The 16,928-nt window shown below is 38.0% G+C and overlaps 1 protein-coding gene across 2 annotated transcripts in view; it reads right to left on the reverse strand.

The window, feature by feature from the left end:
* The window catches only part of LOC122881629 (CUB and sushi domain-containing protein 3-like), a 229,266-nt gene that overhangs the window by 146,543 nt on the left and 65,795 nt on the right, over window positions 1-16,928 (reverse strand). For both annotated transcript variants that reach the window (XM_044208068.1, XM_044208067.1), the window contains exons 6-14: window positions 9,746-9,858; window positions 8,452-8,529; window positions 7,008-7,095; window positions 5,531-5,655; window positions 4,904-5,025; window positions 2,241-2,344; window positions 1,769-1,881; window positions 1,277-1,459; window positions 281-607 (exon numbers count right to left, since the gene is read on the reverse strand). In XM_044208068.1, the coding sequence (XP_044064003.1) occupies window positions 281-607; window positions 1,277-1,459; window positions 1,769-1,881; window positions 2,241-2,344; window positions 4,904-5,025; window positions 5,531-5,655; window positions 7,008-7,095; window positions 8,452-8,529; window positions 9,746-9,858 (1,253 nt within the window). The remainder of the gene's footprint in view (window positions 1-280; window positions 608-1,276; window positions 1,460-1,768; window positions 1,882-2,240; window positions 2,345-4,903; window positions 5,026-5,530; window positions 5,656-7,007; window positions 7,096-8,451; window positions 8,530-9,745; window positions 9,859-16,928) is intronic.

Consider the following 16,928-nt stretch of genomic DNA (forward strand, 5'->3'; position numbering starts at 1 on the left):
GCACTTCCCCTTAAAGCGTAAGCATTTCATTTTTTCCCATCCTCTGCTATTAATAAGATGTCATTTGTTTGCATTTTACTATATATAATTCTTATTTACCTGGTTATTTGTTTATATGTTTTTTTAAAAGTGTACAAAGAGCATTCAGTCCTGATATTTGCTAAGAGACATTCACACTAATCCCTAGCCATAAAAGAAAAATGGTGGATGTAATTATTTGTTTATAAATGCTTTACTATGATATGATTGTTTGAATTAAATCGATCAAGCTGTCTCTTACTGCTATAGGTGATGTTGAACCCTCGCCCAGACATAGAGTGATCAGCCTGAAACTCCAGCTGCAGCACATTGCTGTTGGACGTCAGGTGGGAAGGAACTTCGGCCCCTGAGAAGCGTCCTTGTATTGTGGCTCCTGACTGGTCCCCATCTTTGATAGTGAGAAAGTCATAGGGAGGCTCCAGGTCAAAGTCATTGAAGGCCAGGTGGATTCTGGTGCCAGGCTCAGAGATAATCAGCCACACACAGTTCAGGTTGTTTCCATAGCCCTCTGGGTAGTCAGGAGACAACACCGTCCCCATGGGAGCGGTGAAGTTGGAGAAACAGGGAACTGTGTAATAAAGGGGGCGGAATATAATAGTAATGATTAAAAAACGTAAATATCCCAGGTACTCTCAGCAACTCTCACTGGTCACATGACAATCTACACTGATTCTGCCATGACAGGATTAGATACAAAGTTCAGTGTAGAACAATGTCAGTACTGTATAACTAGCTCAGCAATCAAGAGACAGCACTGCTCCCATGGGTGCTGAGTAGTGGGAGAAACATGAAACTGTAAGGGGGATGGAGCAGTTTGGAGTTAGTGTTCAAAAATACAGACAGCAATATAGGCGATCTGGAATACTACACTGTCCCAATGGACACAGAAACGGAAGACTAGATTTTTGATATGGGTTAGGTACAGTGAAACTCACTGGACGAAAGGACAATGTACAGTATAATGCAGGTTTCCCTTCTCCAGAGTATTTGTGTAGCGTAACAGTGTGTACCCTACTTTCTTCTCTTTCAACTCAACCCCAAATAACAAGGCAACCACATGCTATCAATTTCCCATTTTAGATTACGTATATTGCTGTTTACACACAATGCACTGCATGGTCATTTAACAACACTGTAATTAATCCTCCAATAGCTTAGTGTCATTGTGAACTTTCCAACCACATAAGTAATTGCTTCATTTGCTGTCATGAAAAATAAAAGCATGTATTGTACTCACATATGCAGATGGGGATATTAGCTGACCACTGATTGTTGTTCTGGCAGGTTATCATCCTCTCCCCGATGAGCTCAAATCCAAACTGGCATTCAAAGCGCAGAACATCTCCATTTAAAAAGCCACTACCTTCTTGGTAGCCGTACAGAGGTGTACCAGGGTCACCACAACTCTCTTTGTCAATTTCTGTGGGTTAGGGGAGGAGGATGGGAAGAGGGGAAAGGGGGAAAAGTAAAGGATTAAATCAAGCCAAGTACTTTGAGGTGCTTTTTTCCCTTTAACATTATCTATAAAGGTCCAGGTGAAGAGTCTGAGAGCCTGGTTAAGTAAGTTTTTTTTAGAAGGAGATAGAGAAGAGTGTGAGAGCCAGGCAGACAGGCAGATAGAAGGACAGAAAGGAAGGCAGGAAAATGGACTCATTGCTTTACTGAAGGAAACAGTCACAGACATGAATGCAGACAGTGAGAGATGATATCAGCACTAAAGTCTGTGTACCTTTATAGTTGATCTTGAAACCAATCGAGCCCACACTCTCATCAGACTGGAGATGAAGCCACATCTGATGGGACATGCTGACAATCAGGTCTGGGACAAAGCTCCCAGTCAGCCTGCAGATAGAGCAGCAAAAAAATATTATGGTATCAAAACCCACAAACATCATCTCATCACACAGTGTAATTTTAAAAATGTCCAAAGTCATGTAAAGTGCATTGAAACAAAAAGACAATGTACTGTACACATTATATAGTGTTGCATAACAGTAATTACAGGGCATTACAAAGTTTGTTTCAACAAAGCAAGCCTTCATTTACTGTAAATGGTGCAGTCTTTGAATTCATTCAAGGTTCTCTGCATATTGTGGCTTCACATTATCTAAAAAAATGTAGGACCAGATCTGCAACATATTTGACTGCATAAGCAATATCATAGTATATATATCCAATGAAATATTTTATGTAGTACTTACACTTGTATTATTGTTTTAGAATCACCTACTTCCCCTCCATCTCCGATTGTTAGTGAATCATACCCAATTTCTAGGTCGAACTCTTCAAAGTTGATCTGAATAACCTGTAATAAAATATAAGTCACTTTTATAATGTGTCCTTTGATAAGTGTTAACATCCAGCATGGCAGTGCTTACGTATGAACTTTAGTAATATTTAGAAACATTCCTACTGAAGCATTTATATCCGAGTCTGCCAACATGCAGATAGTTTGTGCACATATGTTGACATGTTGACAGTTTGTCTGTCAGCAAAATTTTATAAATTTTTATTAACACAAACAAAACTACGAGTCTGAAAGCCCCACCATCTGCCCCTGGAGGCCATTCTGTTTACACTCAACTGTACCCAAGTGGTTCAAACCGACATCTCTATTCTGAGAGTTGGTCTTATTCATGGTATTCATTTATAAGCCAAATCCTCTCAATCAGATGAGCAGTAATTCCAAATCATTCTCAAGTTTTATTACCAAATAACCCACCATCTCATTTATATGAAATTCAGAACATGGCTGCTCATTTCTAAAACTTTGCCTTTAGAGACAGTGTTTCTCAAGACAGATAAACTGAAAGAGGCAAGCCTATCTAGATAAAAGCCTATGCCTTATACATTTTTCCAAGCAGACAGCAACCTGTTTGATCAAACAATGCTGTAAAAACCTAAGACTTCCTCCCATCTCATAATTCAAATAGCTTCATAATATTGCCTTTTTGATGGTACGTTTATGAATTATGCAGAAACTACCCTAAAACTCAAATCATCCATGGTATCAAGAGAAAATGGAAGGCAAATATAAAATTCAACTCACATCAAATTTTTGACTGTTTATAGAATAAGGCTTTGACAAATAGCGCATGTCCATGCCATATATGCCGCAAACAAAAGGACACCACAAACATCCTTCAAAGCAATATAGAAACTGACAGCAACATCTCTTCACATTACTTTAGAGCACAAATCAAATACTAACAACCAATCATGGCAAGGCAAATTTAAGAGTCAAAAATTTTTAATAGCCTGTCTGCATTCATCCTTGAGACATCTTTGTCAGCTGTCACTGGTTTATCTTTTTTTCCCCTTAACAAATGTACATAACATCACAAAAGATGACATATTAACTGATCACACTGGCAAAAGCTGCTTACACTAATAATAATCATGTAAAATTCAGTCTACTACAGAGACAGTACACAATAAAGCCACATTATCTCAGCCTACACTTTGCCTACATAGATTAGTGATGAAAGGATGTTGTAATGACATGAGTGTCACATCTGCTGATGACAAACATATGATGGCTGCTTGCTCATCCTAAGCATCCCTTTCTCTGGCCATGGGGAGGACAATGCCTGCAAAATATCCATGCATAACAGCCTCATTACAATGCACGCATAAGCATAATTACCATCATAACACTAATGGACCAAGTTTCAGTGCCAAGTCGATGGCTTGTTTGCCTAGGAGAGGGCACGGCGGCACAAAGCTATGGCACTTGCCAGTCTTAGTGAGTTCTGAATGAGTGCTAGTTGGTTAGTTATTGTTTATTAGCAGGACAGCACTTAGTTGACACCCCTGTGTATATGACTCACTGGAATACCAATAGAGAGCCAGATTTGTTGTAGGAGAGCAGTAATGACCATTAGGAAAACAGCTTTGACCTCTTCACTTTGGGGAAAAGCTGGTCTCATTCAATCATTATTTCTCTCCATTTCTGTTACCCCAGATGAATGAAGCGAATCGCTCAATTGCTGACAGCTGCGGTCAAACTGGTGGTCTAGCGAGAACTGAAATGCAGTCTGCTACATCTATGTACATTAATGAGGGACAGTAACAATGAACTTAAGTCAAAATACATGCATATTCTATGTAACCTTTTCCCACACCTTGGTAAGCCCTTGGAAAATAGATGCATACATAAATACGTATCCAGGAGGGGGATACCTGGACAAAATGCTTTACACTACAGGAAGGGAGCGTTTTCTAATGTAAAGAGGTGCGGGTTTACGTGCTCGGGGTACAGAAAAACAGAAACAGAAATAATTGGCCATTTGTGTTTATTATATAACCAATGAGGGACTTTTGCACTTGTTTACACCACATTACTTAGACTCTTCCTTGAACTCTTTGAGATTTCGTCAATAAGTTAATCAAGAAAATGAAAGCCATTATGTCATCTTTATATATACGATGTGTACAGCGAAAAGTAATTATTACCTAATGGGATTGCAGGTAATGACTGTAAACACTTTTTCTCTAATGTCAGATTATTATTTTCACCACCTTTAACAGTAACCATGGCCCTCATCATGACAGTAGTCTATATCTACAGTATCTTAGAAGCAACTGCTTTATTTATGCTGTAAAGCAGATGTGAATAACTACAACACAAAACTTAGGTTGTACTGTGCATTGTTGTAGCGACTGAAAGTGTGTGTTTTGTTTATTGTATCTCCAGGGGTAATTGGTCAATTGAGACGTGAAGATGAGAAAAATTATTCGAGATCCATAGGCCTGCTATTGTTGCGTCCTGACATGACAACAGTAGCGGTGGGTTTTCTTTACACTTGGTCCAAGAGTGAGAATACTACAAATGCAAAGAAGACCCCTGACTCTATTGTACTACCTTGTTTGGATCGCTGGCCGTGATGATCCACACACACTGGGAGTTACTCTCATACTGGATAGGGAAGTTAGGAGATGTAAAAGTCCCAGAGGGTCCCTGTAGATTCGACCCACACGTTTTCACTGCAACAGTATAAAGATAAACATGAAGATGTAGACGATATACACATTAAGTTAAAAGACAGATTCAAAATATCCTTGATCTTTTAAATATATATATATATATATATATATATATATATATATTAATAGACAGTATACATAGTATAAATCACCACCACAAAATCTAAAAGTCAGTCCTAGGAATGTTAAATTCACAATAAATATGCTCAGAAGGGAGAGTAATAACTCCTGCATTGTAATATGACAGAAAGGTAATATATTGTTTGCACAAGTAGAGAGAAGGTCTATTAGCTGCTTTTCCATTAATCAAATTCTAAAAGGTGCTCCAGGTATTATGAAACAGAAAACCCGTCGGAGCATTTTGGAATGGAAAAGTAGAGTGCTGCAGCAGAGGCTTTCATACATAATTAACAAAAATGAACTTTCCTCTATCTGCATAGAGCCGATATCCAGAGGCGCTGCCTTAATCAAACTGTTTTATTAGCTCTTCAGAAGCCTCGCATACCCTTGCACACAGGTCTGTGGTCGCTCCAAGCAGCGAAGACTTCGGCTACGCGCTGGCAGGTAATCGTTTTGGAACCCTGCAGCACATGGTCTTCATCACAGGTAAATTGAGAAGTTGCTCCGATGCTGAGAAGATAACAAACACCATTAAAGCCTGAAAAAGCAGTCAGTTCCTCAAAAATGACTCCTTATGAAATATCAAATTCATTATTTATTTCATGTCATTCATTACAGCTTTACATTGCTCTGTGCATCAATATATCAAATTCAGTGGATAAATGAGTGAATGTATTCATTTATGTATTACTGTCCTCAGTCTCCATAGTTACAGTACAAATGTTCCAATAAATAAGAAACAATGATATCCTTTAATACAGTGAGCATTTTTTGCACATCAACCAATAAATACCTCAATTATGTTCATATGTGAATGAATACACAAAATATATTGCAAATTAGAGCTAACGGAGTCAAGTGCATAGTGATCTTAGACACAGAGGGTATATATTTACATGGAAAGAAACATGCACTCAGTTGTGCAGGGACCTGAGAGTGGGCTTAAAAGGTATAATATGTAACATTTCCGCATTAAAATGTCTAAAAACAACTAGAACTATGTTATATATTTTGTTGAATTGTGTACTTATCCCACATGTTTCCAACAATGTTCAAACCCAGAGAAATACGTAATTTTATTCAAGGTGCGTTTCATTTGGTCGCCCGTCAGTGGCGTCATATGCTTTACCCTCTCTAGTTGCTATAACTTCCAGGGACACATGAGTCCTGAACATGATTTCTGCCTGAGTCATGTCAGATTTTCATCAGCAATGGTGGTTGTTTAACAATAAAGACAACAACTCCCATGATCCCACGCTACTTCAGGACGTCATCAAATCAAACTATGTCTTTTGTTATTGTTTTGATGTGAGAGACCCCTAGCAGCAGAAATTACATACTGTGCATTTAATTGTGGCAGTTAGCTAAATCCAACTGGATAATTTTTGAACTAGAAAAAGTTTCTAAAGCTGCATGAGTTCACTGTGTAGTATTCTGCACACTGTATAAGACAAAAAAATTTATCAAAGTCTGCTACATGTCAAAGTAAATAGTATGAAATTGGATAGGTTTGTATTTTCTCTCCTGAAAGCAGAATGGATCTGGTTTATGAAAAAGAAGATAGACAGTACTGCATAATATTCGCAAAAATATTCTCCATGACTCTGGTAAATAGATCAAACATTATGTGATATGTGATAGTAATATAACAAAGTTTCAAAACTGATGCAGGTTGACATAACAAGATTAAAACTGGGATGTGCATACAGATTTTGTTGACTTAATAGAATGTGACAGTAATACTTGGAACATGCTGCATGTCATACTGCTGAAATTGGATGGAGAGCATGTTGTCCCACTACTTAACTCTCCTCTACACAAATCTGAGCTCAGTCACTTCAGCTGCTGCAGCACCAACTCACCTGAAGTCGGAGCCAATCCGTTTGCCATTCTCCGGCTCCCCTGGGTCAGGGCAGTAATTAGACACCTGTTTGATTCCTCCTTCATTCACTGAGTAAGAAAGAGGACCAAGAATGTTGTGAGAGAGACACCCACTGCAGTGAAAAGCACTTGAATAGTAGATAACTCTGTCTGTTTGAATGTTCAGTGGTTATGTTGGGTAACAGAACTTGGACATATCAACCTCATCTCTCAATGTCAGAGACATTCAACTGTTATTTGGCAGCACTGTTGTGAATACACACTCGTGTTTTGTGATATCAGAGTGAGTGCCATGGGTAAATGCAACTCTCTTACCTGAGCTAGACAAAATACAGGGAAATATATCTGCGCCCAACAGGGACTAAGAGGATTAAATAACCTTGAACTATCAATTCCATGAGCTACAATAATCACTCAGTGAGACTCTCCATACATAATAATAGTTTAAGTACACTAGATAAAGCCATGTAGATATGGTTTAATATACAGTATAGCCTTTAGAGAGGTTGCTTGGGAGTAGGAAAAAAGTTCAGTGTTTTTCTGTGTTCTGACTTAACATGCTCATCTCCCCCTCACATTATGATCTGTAAATCAAAGACCGCATGCACTGGAGATGAAATTCATGAAATTTGTAGAATCATAATTATCGTTAGGGTTTGTTGTAATATTTGCAATTAGACCCCCCACACACAAAGCTCTACTGGCATGTGTTCTCTTCTTTGACTTCTTTCAGGAAGTCCATTAGCTTTGAAGTTAATTGTTGCAGGTTATAACACAGTTATGGGTATTATATAGCATTGTCTCATAGAAAAGATTACAGCACTCTGCATTATTCATGTCTCCATGCAATCCCGAATCTATGACACACAAGGTAATAAAGATTACAACCTGTTATCATTGAAGTGTTTAGCACACTGTGGAGTTAGAGGGAATTGTGTTTTAGATTTATGTTAATGACAGAGCTCCGCAAGCAATTAGAATGCATTCGCTTCGGTCTGAAGTGTACACAAATCATCTGACAAGTGAGTGGTCACTCAACCTTGACTACTGCTGTGTGTGTAGATCACACAGTGCATGAACATAAGTCAATCTGATGTACTGCCTTAAATAGTACAGAAAGAGACAGAGGGGGTTTTGGCCGACTGAAACTGATCACATTTAGCATTTTGCTGCAATATACATAACCAGGCCTGATCTAGCTGAGTTCATTTCTGTTAGGACAGGAAGTCCGGGTCAACAGGGGAAATATGTCATCAGAAAGAAAAAGAGACTGCACTTCTGCAAAATCTAGTACTGTAGCTTAATTCCTTCACAAAATGATGCAGCAAAAAAAAGAGACAAGAAAGAAACAAAGACCCAAAACGCAAACCATACATAAACAAAAAAACAATGAAAACAGTTGCATAAGAAAAATAAAAGACTTACTCAAAGACAGTTTGTTAGTGTTGTCCTTTCCTGGTAATAATTTTACCCCTCTGGATTTAAGCTCTCCAGAGCTTTTCACTGGTCGAGAGCAATAGAAAGAGTTCATTAGATAAAAGAAGTTACAGTATTAGATGTGAGAAGATACAGTACAAGTGTTTCTTTCTCTGGATAATACTCGGTCCTACGAAGAACATCAAAATGTAATTGCTACTGGTGTGCTTTTTCAAAAGAAATAAGTCCAACGACTCTGATGCATTCCTAAGGGTTGCACTGGCAATTCTATAAAACCTAGATGAGTTTCTCATGTGTGTTTGTTCATATAACTCAGACATATTAAACAGTGGATGGAAATTGATTGGTCAGAGCAGATTTAATGGTTATAGCTTGTGGGGGAGAAGTACCACGCAGCCCAAGAACTGCAATGCTACATTTTAAGACAGTCTAATTAAACACAGCAGGGGCCAGATTGCACACAAAAGCCAGGTGATGCAAGCGGCTGTCATAATTTTGAAGTATCAACAGAATAGCCAAAAGCAATGAATGATGTATCAAGCAAAAACAAGGCTATTTGAATTTGAAAACATTGGGACAATACCTCTCCTCTGAACTACGCTTTAGGTGAACTGGTTAATTCAACCTGTGATAAACACAATTAGGATGCGAATCTATTTAGTGACCAGATAAGGATTGTTATTTGCTAAAAAGCGTACTGCGTAACAAAACCCCTCAGTGCCTGTCTTTACAGCATAAATAACAAATGCATATAAACATTGCTTTACCACTGCACAACAATGCACTGCAATAGATGAGAAATGCAATACAATTGATTTTATGTCTTCATTTACAGTAAGTTGCCACACATGCACGTTACTGAAAGTTTTTGTAGCGATGTTTACGGTGAAGTTGCAGGTTTCGTAACTGGCTTGGGGCCAGGCTTTAAGCCTTTATGGTATACTATATGCAGCACATACACTGACTTGAAAGTCATGCCAAAGAACAATGTCAGGGTAATGGATTATTGAGCTGCCAGAGCTGAGTTTTTATAAGGGGCAAAGTATATACAGTATTTATCTCTCAAATTTTTGATTAACAAGGCCCTTTGAAGTCAATGGTTTGAAGCAGAAAAAGCCTTCATGCCCTCTACAGAGGGGTATTAATCAAACTGTTTAATATTCAGTTAACAAAGATCAAAAACATGTTTTGTAATTACAGTGTGTTATTCCTACGATGATCCCTTTTTGTTCAAGTAGGGGGCCCTCTATTACGATGTGCAAATGAAGTAATCATGTCTTACCTTGATACTGAGCCCTGAAGCCTTTGTGGCGGTGGTTGCTCTCTGTCACAAAATGCAGCCGTAACCAGTTTTTGTTGCTGATGATGGGTGCTGGAATATTCATTCCAGTTAGCCTGAGTGTAAAGAGTCACAAATAAAAGAAAACACATGTCATCTATTTTAACTTTAATTCAATTACATAGCTTTCTGGTCACTAGTATCTTGTTTCGCCATAATCACCTAAAAAAAAAAAAAAAGGAAAAACAGGCTATTGAGTAAAATTAATAAACCATGAATGAAAACCTTGGAGAAAATTACTTCACAAGAATTAAAGGAGAGATGGAGTCCCAACTGAATGAATTCATTCATTTCTACATTATGTCAGGCCTGGAAAGAAAAGGATGCCCTTAAAATGAAGACCAGCCCTAAAATCTAGAAAAAAACCCACCTAACTTTGACTCTGCAGCTTCTCTTGTATGTGTGTGGGAGGGGAATGGGAAAACAAATAGTAACCTAAGAGAGTGTGTTTTACCTATGTGCAGACATGTGTCATTGTATGTGTGGTTGCCTCTGTCAAAACTTACCTGTGTGACTCAAGTCTCTGCGTTCCCACTATATCTGTCTTATTGTCTGTGCCGGTGTTTTATTCAGCGCATGGTCGCAGCATCAGGGACGCTCTATAATCATAGAGATTTAAAGCTGCCAGGGGCCTTCTCATTTGTCTGGATGACCAGCTTTGGCTTTTTTCTATTGCCTTGAAATCCTTGCGCCCTGTCATACTACAGTCAATAGCGCACAATGCCATTCTAGCTATTAAACAGAGGTTTGGGACAGGCTAAAAAAAAGAGCATGGTGCAGCTAAGCCCTGTGTGCCCAAATTGGCTCAGTGGATAAAAAAAAAACTATGTGTTAACTTGTTATTTTGTCTGTGTGTATGTGCCACCACCCGTGTATGTCTGTGTTATTGTGTGTACAGTCATGTTTAAGGTTTGTTTTTATATGTCATTTCTTTGGCATTTACTGCAGAGCCACCTAAGGGGCTGACAGACAAAAGCAAAATGAAAGAAATGAAAGTGGCAGTGAGAGAAAGAGACAGGAAGAGAGTGATGAGGAAAAACAAAGGAGAGGGTGACTTTTTCCCTTGGTGGCCATTGCAGATATAATAAATACATTAGTAAGTCTACTTGACACTTGATTTCTTCTTATTTTGTTTACACCACTGGTTCCTGATGTTTAAATTTTAACTTAATTCAGAGAGTAAAGACATCTGTCAGACAGATTATTGGCTGTTGCATGTTTTATTTTTAACATCAGCAAACTAAATGCGATTTTTAAATACTGATATTTTTAATACGAATTATCCATCAGGATAGGGGAGATGATGGCAGTTAAAAGGTAATTGATTTGCACACACAAGTTGACCTTTTCTCTCATTGCGTCACTGATAAAATGCTAATGACACCAATATACGAGCAGAATGAAAAAGAGCAGCCTTCAGGTAGCTAAACTGCCTCCATGTTTCCTATAGTGGAAGCTACAAATTATCACAAGATTTCTGCTAAAAGTCTAAAAGAAAATGGATAGTGACAATAAAGCTGTACACATCCAGAAGTTGCACAGATGCTCCAGGCAGCACAGGAGTGATGTTACAAATTTAAGACCAGCGGAGGTGAATATACTGTTGGCACAACGACAAAGTATGGCAGAGGAAGTGAAACATGCTCTGCCATCAACAGTAAATAAAGGCTTAATGACACCTTACAGAGGACTTACTTCAATGGGTACATCTGTATCTATCTGCGGAAAACCATTCTGTTAATTTATACGATATCATGCAAAAATCTCCCTGCTACATAAAGCAATGCAAGCACAAACTGAAAAAATATATAATGTATTGTGATACCATTTCGGGGACGCCTGATTTGCACAGAGGGAATACACTACCCTCACCACTCCCTCCAGCTGCTGTGCTCCCAGTAAGAGCAGATGCCCAAATGAACACAAATGTGCTCATAGGCGGGAAGCTAGCAGAGAAGGAAGACTTACAGCATCTGATGTGACCTGAGAAATTGATGACTTTGATGAAGATATTTAATGTTGTATGTAACTGAGCACTAAAGTGATACGGTATCATGTCAGGGAATATCTTCTATCACTTTTGTTCCTCAAGTTGTCCAGATTGTGATACATTTTTTAACAGTAGCCAAATGGTTATGCAAAATAATTTAGGTCTACATTACAAAACCTCTATGCTCGTCACTTGTACTCATCAATGTAACTGTCATAAAAACAAAAATTTCTTGTGGAAAGTGGGCTGTCCAGCCTCCTTAAAACAGATAAGAACATGTGAGTGCTGTCTACTGTTTTCTTATTGTATCTCCTCCAGTGCATATTGAGTGACAAAAGATGAGAAAGTCCAATTGGAAAAATGGATTCCTCACATAATGCACTGCCATTCTATCTCTGCAGACTCACTCAGGCTGTTTATTTGTTCCTTCATAGATATGCAATATGACTTGTCGGAGATTACTTCTTGGCATGAGTGCAGTCTTTTTATGTGCTTGGTTTCATCCAAGTTTTAGTATGCTTCATATCATCAATTAGGGGCGTCTCAAGGACTAATGGTAGATTCCAACATAGGTTGGGGAGGCATATTAGAGAGTTCTCATGAAGTTCTCTGAGTAAAATGGGCCTGATTTGATAGAATGAGGGGTTGAAGGGAGCATCGCAATCTCATCAAAATACCAACCTAATGAGTCCCAATGTGCAGGTACTGTGGCCAAATGTGGCCTTGAGGCCAGAGCGATAAGTTGAAATCTCTGGTGTCTCTACTTAGTTTCACAGAGAGGCAGGTTATACGTAGGTGCACCCCAGATAATGAACGATCAATTCAAATTTGTCAAAAAAGATAGAGCCAGGTGATTTTGTCTTTTCCTCCCACACATATTCTATAAAATCTGACAAGAGGGAGTAATTGTAAGAATATTTTATGTGATAAGGAAGAAGCCATTGCTGTCTATTCCTCATCAAGTTACTCCCTCGTCAGGGACTGGAGATGAACTTATACAGCTTGGTGCCTGTCTGCCAGTAGATCGGTTACTGAGAACAGTGAGCTAGTCACTGTATACCCAGTAGCTCCTTACATTAATTGCCCTGGTGGAATACCTTGGTCAATTGTCAATTCAAATTCTTTCAATTAAACATTGCATTCTTCCCAGTCTGACCTCATTAGAGGAGAGCTTTTGGAGACATTTTGATGGGTTATATTTTGCCTGGGAAGATCAATAATAAATCCAAGAAAGAAGAAATTGAATCTAATACACATGGTAATTTAACCAAAGTTTGAAATTTAGCTGCAGGCCACCTCTTGCTCTCAACCTGCTTTGAATATTGTAATCTTCCTCTGACAACCATTTAGTCACTCTGTTGAAATAGGATTGTTCATATTCAGTGAATTAAGCAAAATATTGCCAGATTGCTCTGCATAGTAGCAATCTTTTCTAAAGTCTGAGTTTTCTTAGTATGTTTACAACATGCAGAGTCAATATATACAGTAGGTAATCAAAAGAATCTGCGAAGACACTGGATGATAGGAAGGTAGAAAATAAGGTAGACATGGAGAGAAAAGTGCAAAAAACTAAAACAGAAAATTTCCTGATCAAATTTCATACTATGTAAGTAAAAAAGTGTATCTAATATCCGCTAAGCCTTTCAGGTTTTATGTTCTGTGTTTGTATTTGAAATAACGAGTGACATGTAATCTACAGCTTGTTGTTTTTGCCCTTTGAGAACAGGGCTGTACAATCATATTAAAGGTCAGAAGAATAACAAAGAACTGTTTTCCTTGGTTTAGCCAGAGTCCAAAGTTGGCTTTTGTCAAAGGAAAGACTTTTTTTTTGTTATTTTTCACAGTGATTGATGTGTAGCCTCACATCAACCTTCCCCAGCATGATGACGATGGAATCAATAAACTCATTTGCAGGGATCTGATAGTCTTCAATTGATAAAAGGATAAAAGCTGCTAAGAGGTGTCAGCAAAACATATTTCCTGCCCTATTGTCCTGGATTTTGTGTACTTTCAACTTTCAGGAACTGGTTATTAGTATTAGTCATCATCTATCATCCACTTTCAGGAAATTGGCTGGCAAAACTGGGCAGTTCAAAATGCTACTACATTTTCCATTTTCTAACAACTATTACATATGTTGGAATTAATTAAATATTCATATATTTTCAGTAATTACATTTATGTGGAATATGTGTTGATCTCATTAATTACGGCTAATAATTCTGCCTTGTGAATTATTTCGCAATTCTTATTCTCCAGCACTGAAGTTAATTATTCTGTCAGGGATCAAGGTTTCTTAATTTGTAACTCATTTTCGGCATTCGTATTTTTACTCATGTTTATCACTTGATAACAATCTGTAATACCACAGGTTGAGAGAGGATAACAAGTTAAGTTGGGTCACGCTTCAAGTCTATTTGCCTGAAAAAGGCTAAGAGGAGATGTTAAATCTAGCTGACTTTGAGGTTCCAGGCTGTCAATCATCGTTAAGCAGCTCTAAACCTCAAGGGTAAATTGACAGTTTGCTTGTCTGTGCCTGCAGCTGGTGCTATATGTTAGGATGTTTGAAAGTTTAGCTGTCCAATGGCCTTGTTCGCAGTCAGAGACACTCATAAAAAGAGAGAGAGCGAGAGCAATGAATTTTATAGGCATGCGAGAATTGCTCGCTCTGAATCGTATTTGTTTGCTTGTCTGTTTGTTTACCTGGCCGAGTTGAAGCCATCTCTCTAAAATTCTGGCCCCAGAGCACTCAAGCTCACAGAGTCCCACTTGGATTGTAGGGCTTAAAACGAGAACTCTGCCTGACAGCCTCTGACATTTGGTGACATACAATAACATCATCTTGGAGTTTTAAAGCGTTCAAGTGATGCATGGTGACTGCTCACCAGAAACGTAAGTAAAACTCCCATAAATAAAGGTGCTGCTTGTTAAACTGCTTTCCCTGATAAATAAACACAGTATGTGTCTTTTTAACCTCTCCTTAGACACTGGACAGCAGAAAAACTTAGCTGAAAATGTCAGTTCACCCTTAGGGATTACCTCTCCATGGATCACCCGATAGCTGACGGGGTCACAGGAAATTTTGTCTGATATACTGATATATTTTAATATACATTTTTATTAGCTGAAATTGCTCACTCCATGGTCTTAAAAAGTCAAAACAAAAGTATAGCTTGCTTAAATCAACCTGACAATTTTCTAATTGCTGGGATCTGAAGATAAGGTAATGGATAGAAAGGTATAGGAAACATATAAAGTATTCTTGTTAGATTCCACTTGATTTTGAAAGATAAGATAAGATTTCTCCAAAAACTCAGAATTTGTGTTTCTATGTATTTCCAAGTTTAGAGTTGTTATTTATATATGGTTTTATGTAATGCATTCATGCATATTATTTGTAATTTAAAATGTTATAAATGTGATAAAAGAAAAGTTAAAACATACTATTTACATTGTTTAAAGTTAATGTCTACAAGTATTTATAAGAAACCTGATAATGGAAACAACTAATTAATTTCTTTGTCTCTAGGTTTAATGATATGTGAACGTGAGATTCCGGGTGCAGAAGTCCATTTGTTTGCTATCTCCTCTGCAGTGCATTGACCAGTTAAATGTTTGAGATAAGTGTGAATGTGTGAATATATTTTATGACCGGAGGACTAAATGAATAAAAACTAAATAGTAATAAAATGTATGTAAACAATTAACCACTTAGAACTGTGACTCTCACTTTCAAATCCTGAAAGTGAGAGTCATTTCTGTCAGTGGAAGTGGGAGTTAATTTTTGAGCTTTTAGTTAGTTCAGGTTACCTGATGGTCTGTCAAAACAAATCAGTGTCATCCCATATCAGCTCCCTGTCACACTCTCTTTAGCTACGTCAACATACAATACTTAGCAGTCATCACCACACTCTGAGCACCTCTCCTTTTGACTCTCTCTCTCTCCCTCTGACTCCGGATGACAACTCTCACGGACAACAAACCTCGTAGCTCAGTGATTGATTAGAGCTTCTTTCAGCCAATTATAATTAATGCCCGGCAGGATCACATAAACCTGGCGGATGCTCCCATTCACACAGGGTGCAGAGGAGATGGATAACCTTAGCCTCAAGGTTGGGGGTCAAACCCATTTCATATTTCCTTGTTTCAGTTGGGAGTGACTTCTACATCAAGCCAATGCAGAAAGCCATAAACCAAAGTGTCTGAAAGCTGCTTTTTAAACAAAACTCTGTTGATGATTTGTAATTCATGTGCACTTTAATCTGAATTATGAGACAGGGAATCATGTGCCCTCTCTGTGAATTGATTTAATTCAATCAGAGCCACAAGGCATATTTAAAATGTTTTCTGCACACAACTGTCCATGAAAATTCATTAAAAAGGTACATTTGCATGCCAGTCAGCTGGCTTTTCCAATACATGCATCTGATTTTAAAGTGCTGCTCCTATAAAATATCATGTATGCTGACCATACATACCAAACCTTAGTTCCTTTGCATGATTTAAGATCTCAGTAGGCAGGCTTCCTTATTATCCCAACCAGAATGAAATCCTAAGGCAATACAGCCACATTTTACCAAGCCCTGTCCTCTCTTTGGAATAAATTTAGAGCTGCCAATACAGTATTTAGCTCTCTTGCGATCTGTAAATCTAAACTCAAAATAATTTATTCTCTTTATGAGTGCCCATAACCTTTTGTTTTTGTTATGATTAAATATACAGTAGTCTAGTCTCTATAGGGCACAACAATTACTCAGATAGGTAGATAAATTATATTACTGAACTAAATGTAATCTTATTATTGGATTATAATCCCATTGTTAGTTTATTATACGAACTGCTACATCTTCTCGTTCATTTTTTGTAATTGCCCATTTCCAACCTACAGCTCTTCATTGCACCCCCAGCCATCAAAGTGATGTTTCATCTATGCTAAGGTTTTCGAGGAAGTTCTTCAGAGAGTTTGGTCTGGGTTTGGAACTGCAGCTGTGTGCCTGTAAAGCCCATTGAAACATTGTATGTGATAACAAACATGACTTTACTACTTACTTTACTGGAACTTTCACTTGTCAATCAAAACTGACTTCGTACTTAAAAAACACACTAAGTGCGATAAAAGTGCTAGCATCTCTGGAT

Source organism: Siniperca chuatsi, linkage group LG9 (genome assembly GCF_020085105.1).
Source record: "Siniperca chuatsi isolate FFG_IHB_CAS linkage group LG9, ASM2008510v1, whole genome shotgun sequence".
Lineage (NCBI taxonomy): Eukaryota > Metazoa > Chordata > Actinopteri > Centrarchiformes > Sinipercidae > Siniperca > Siniperca chuatsi.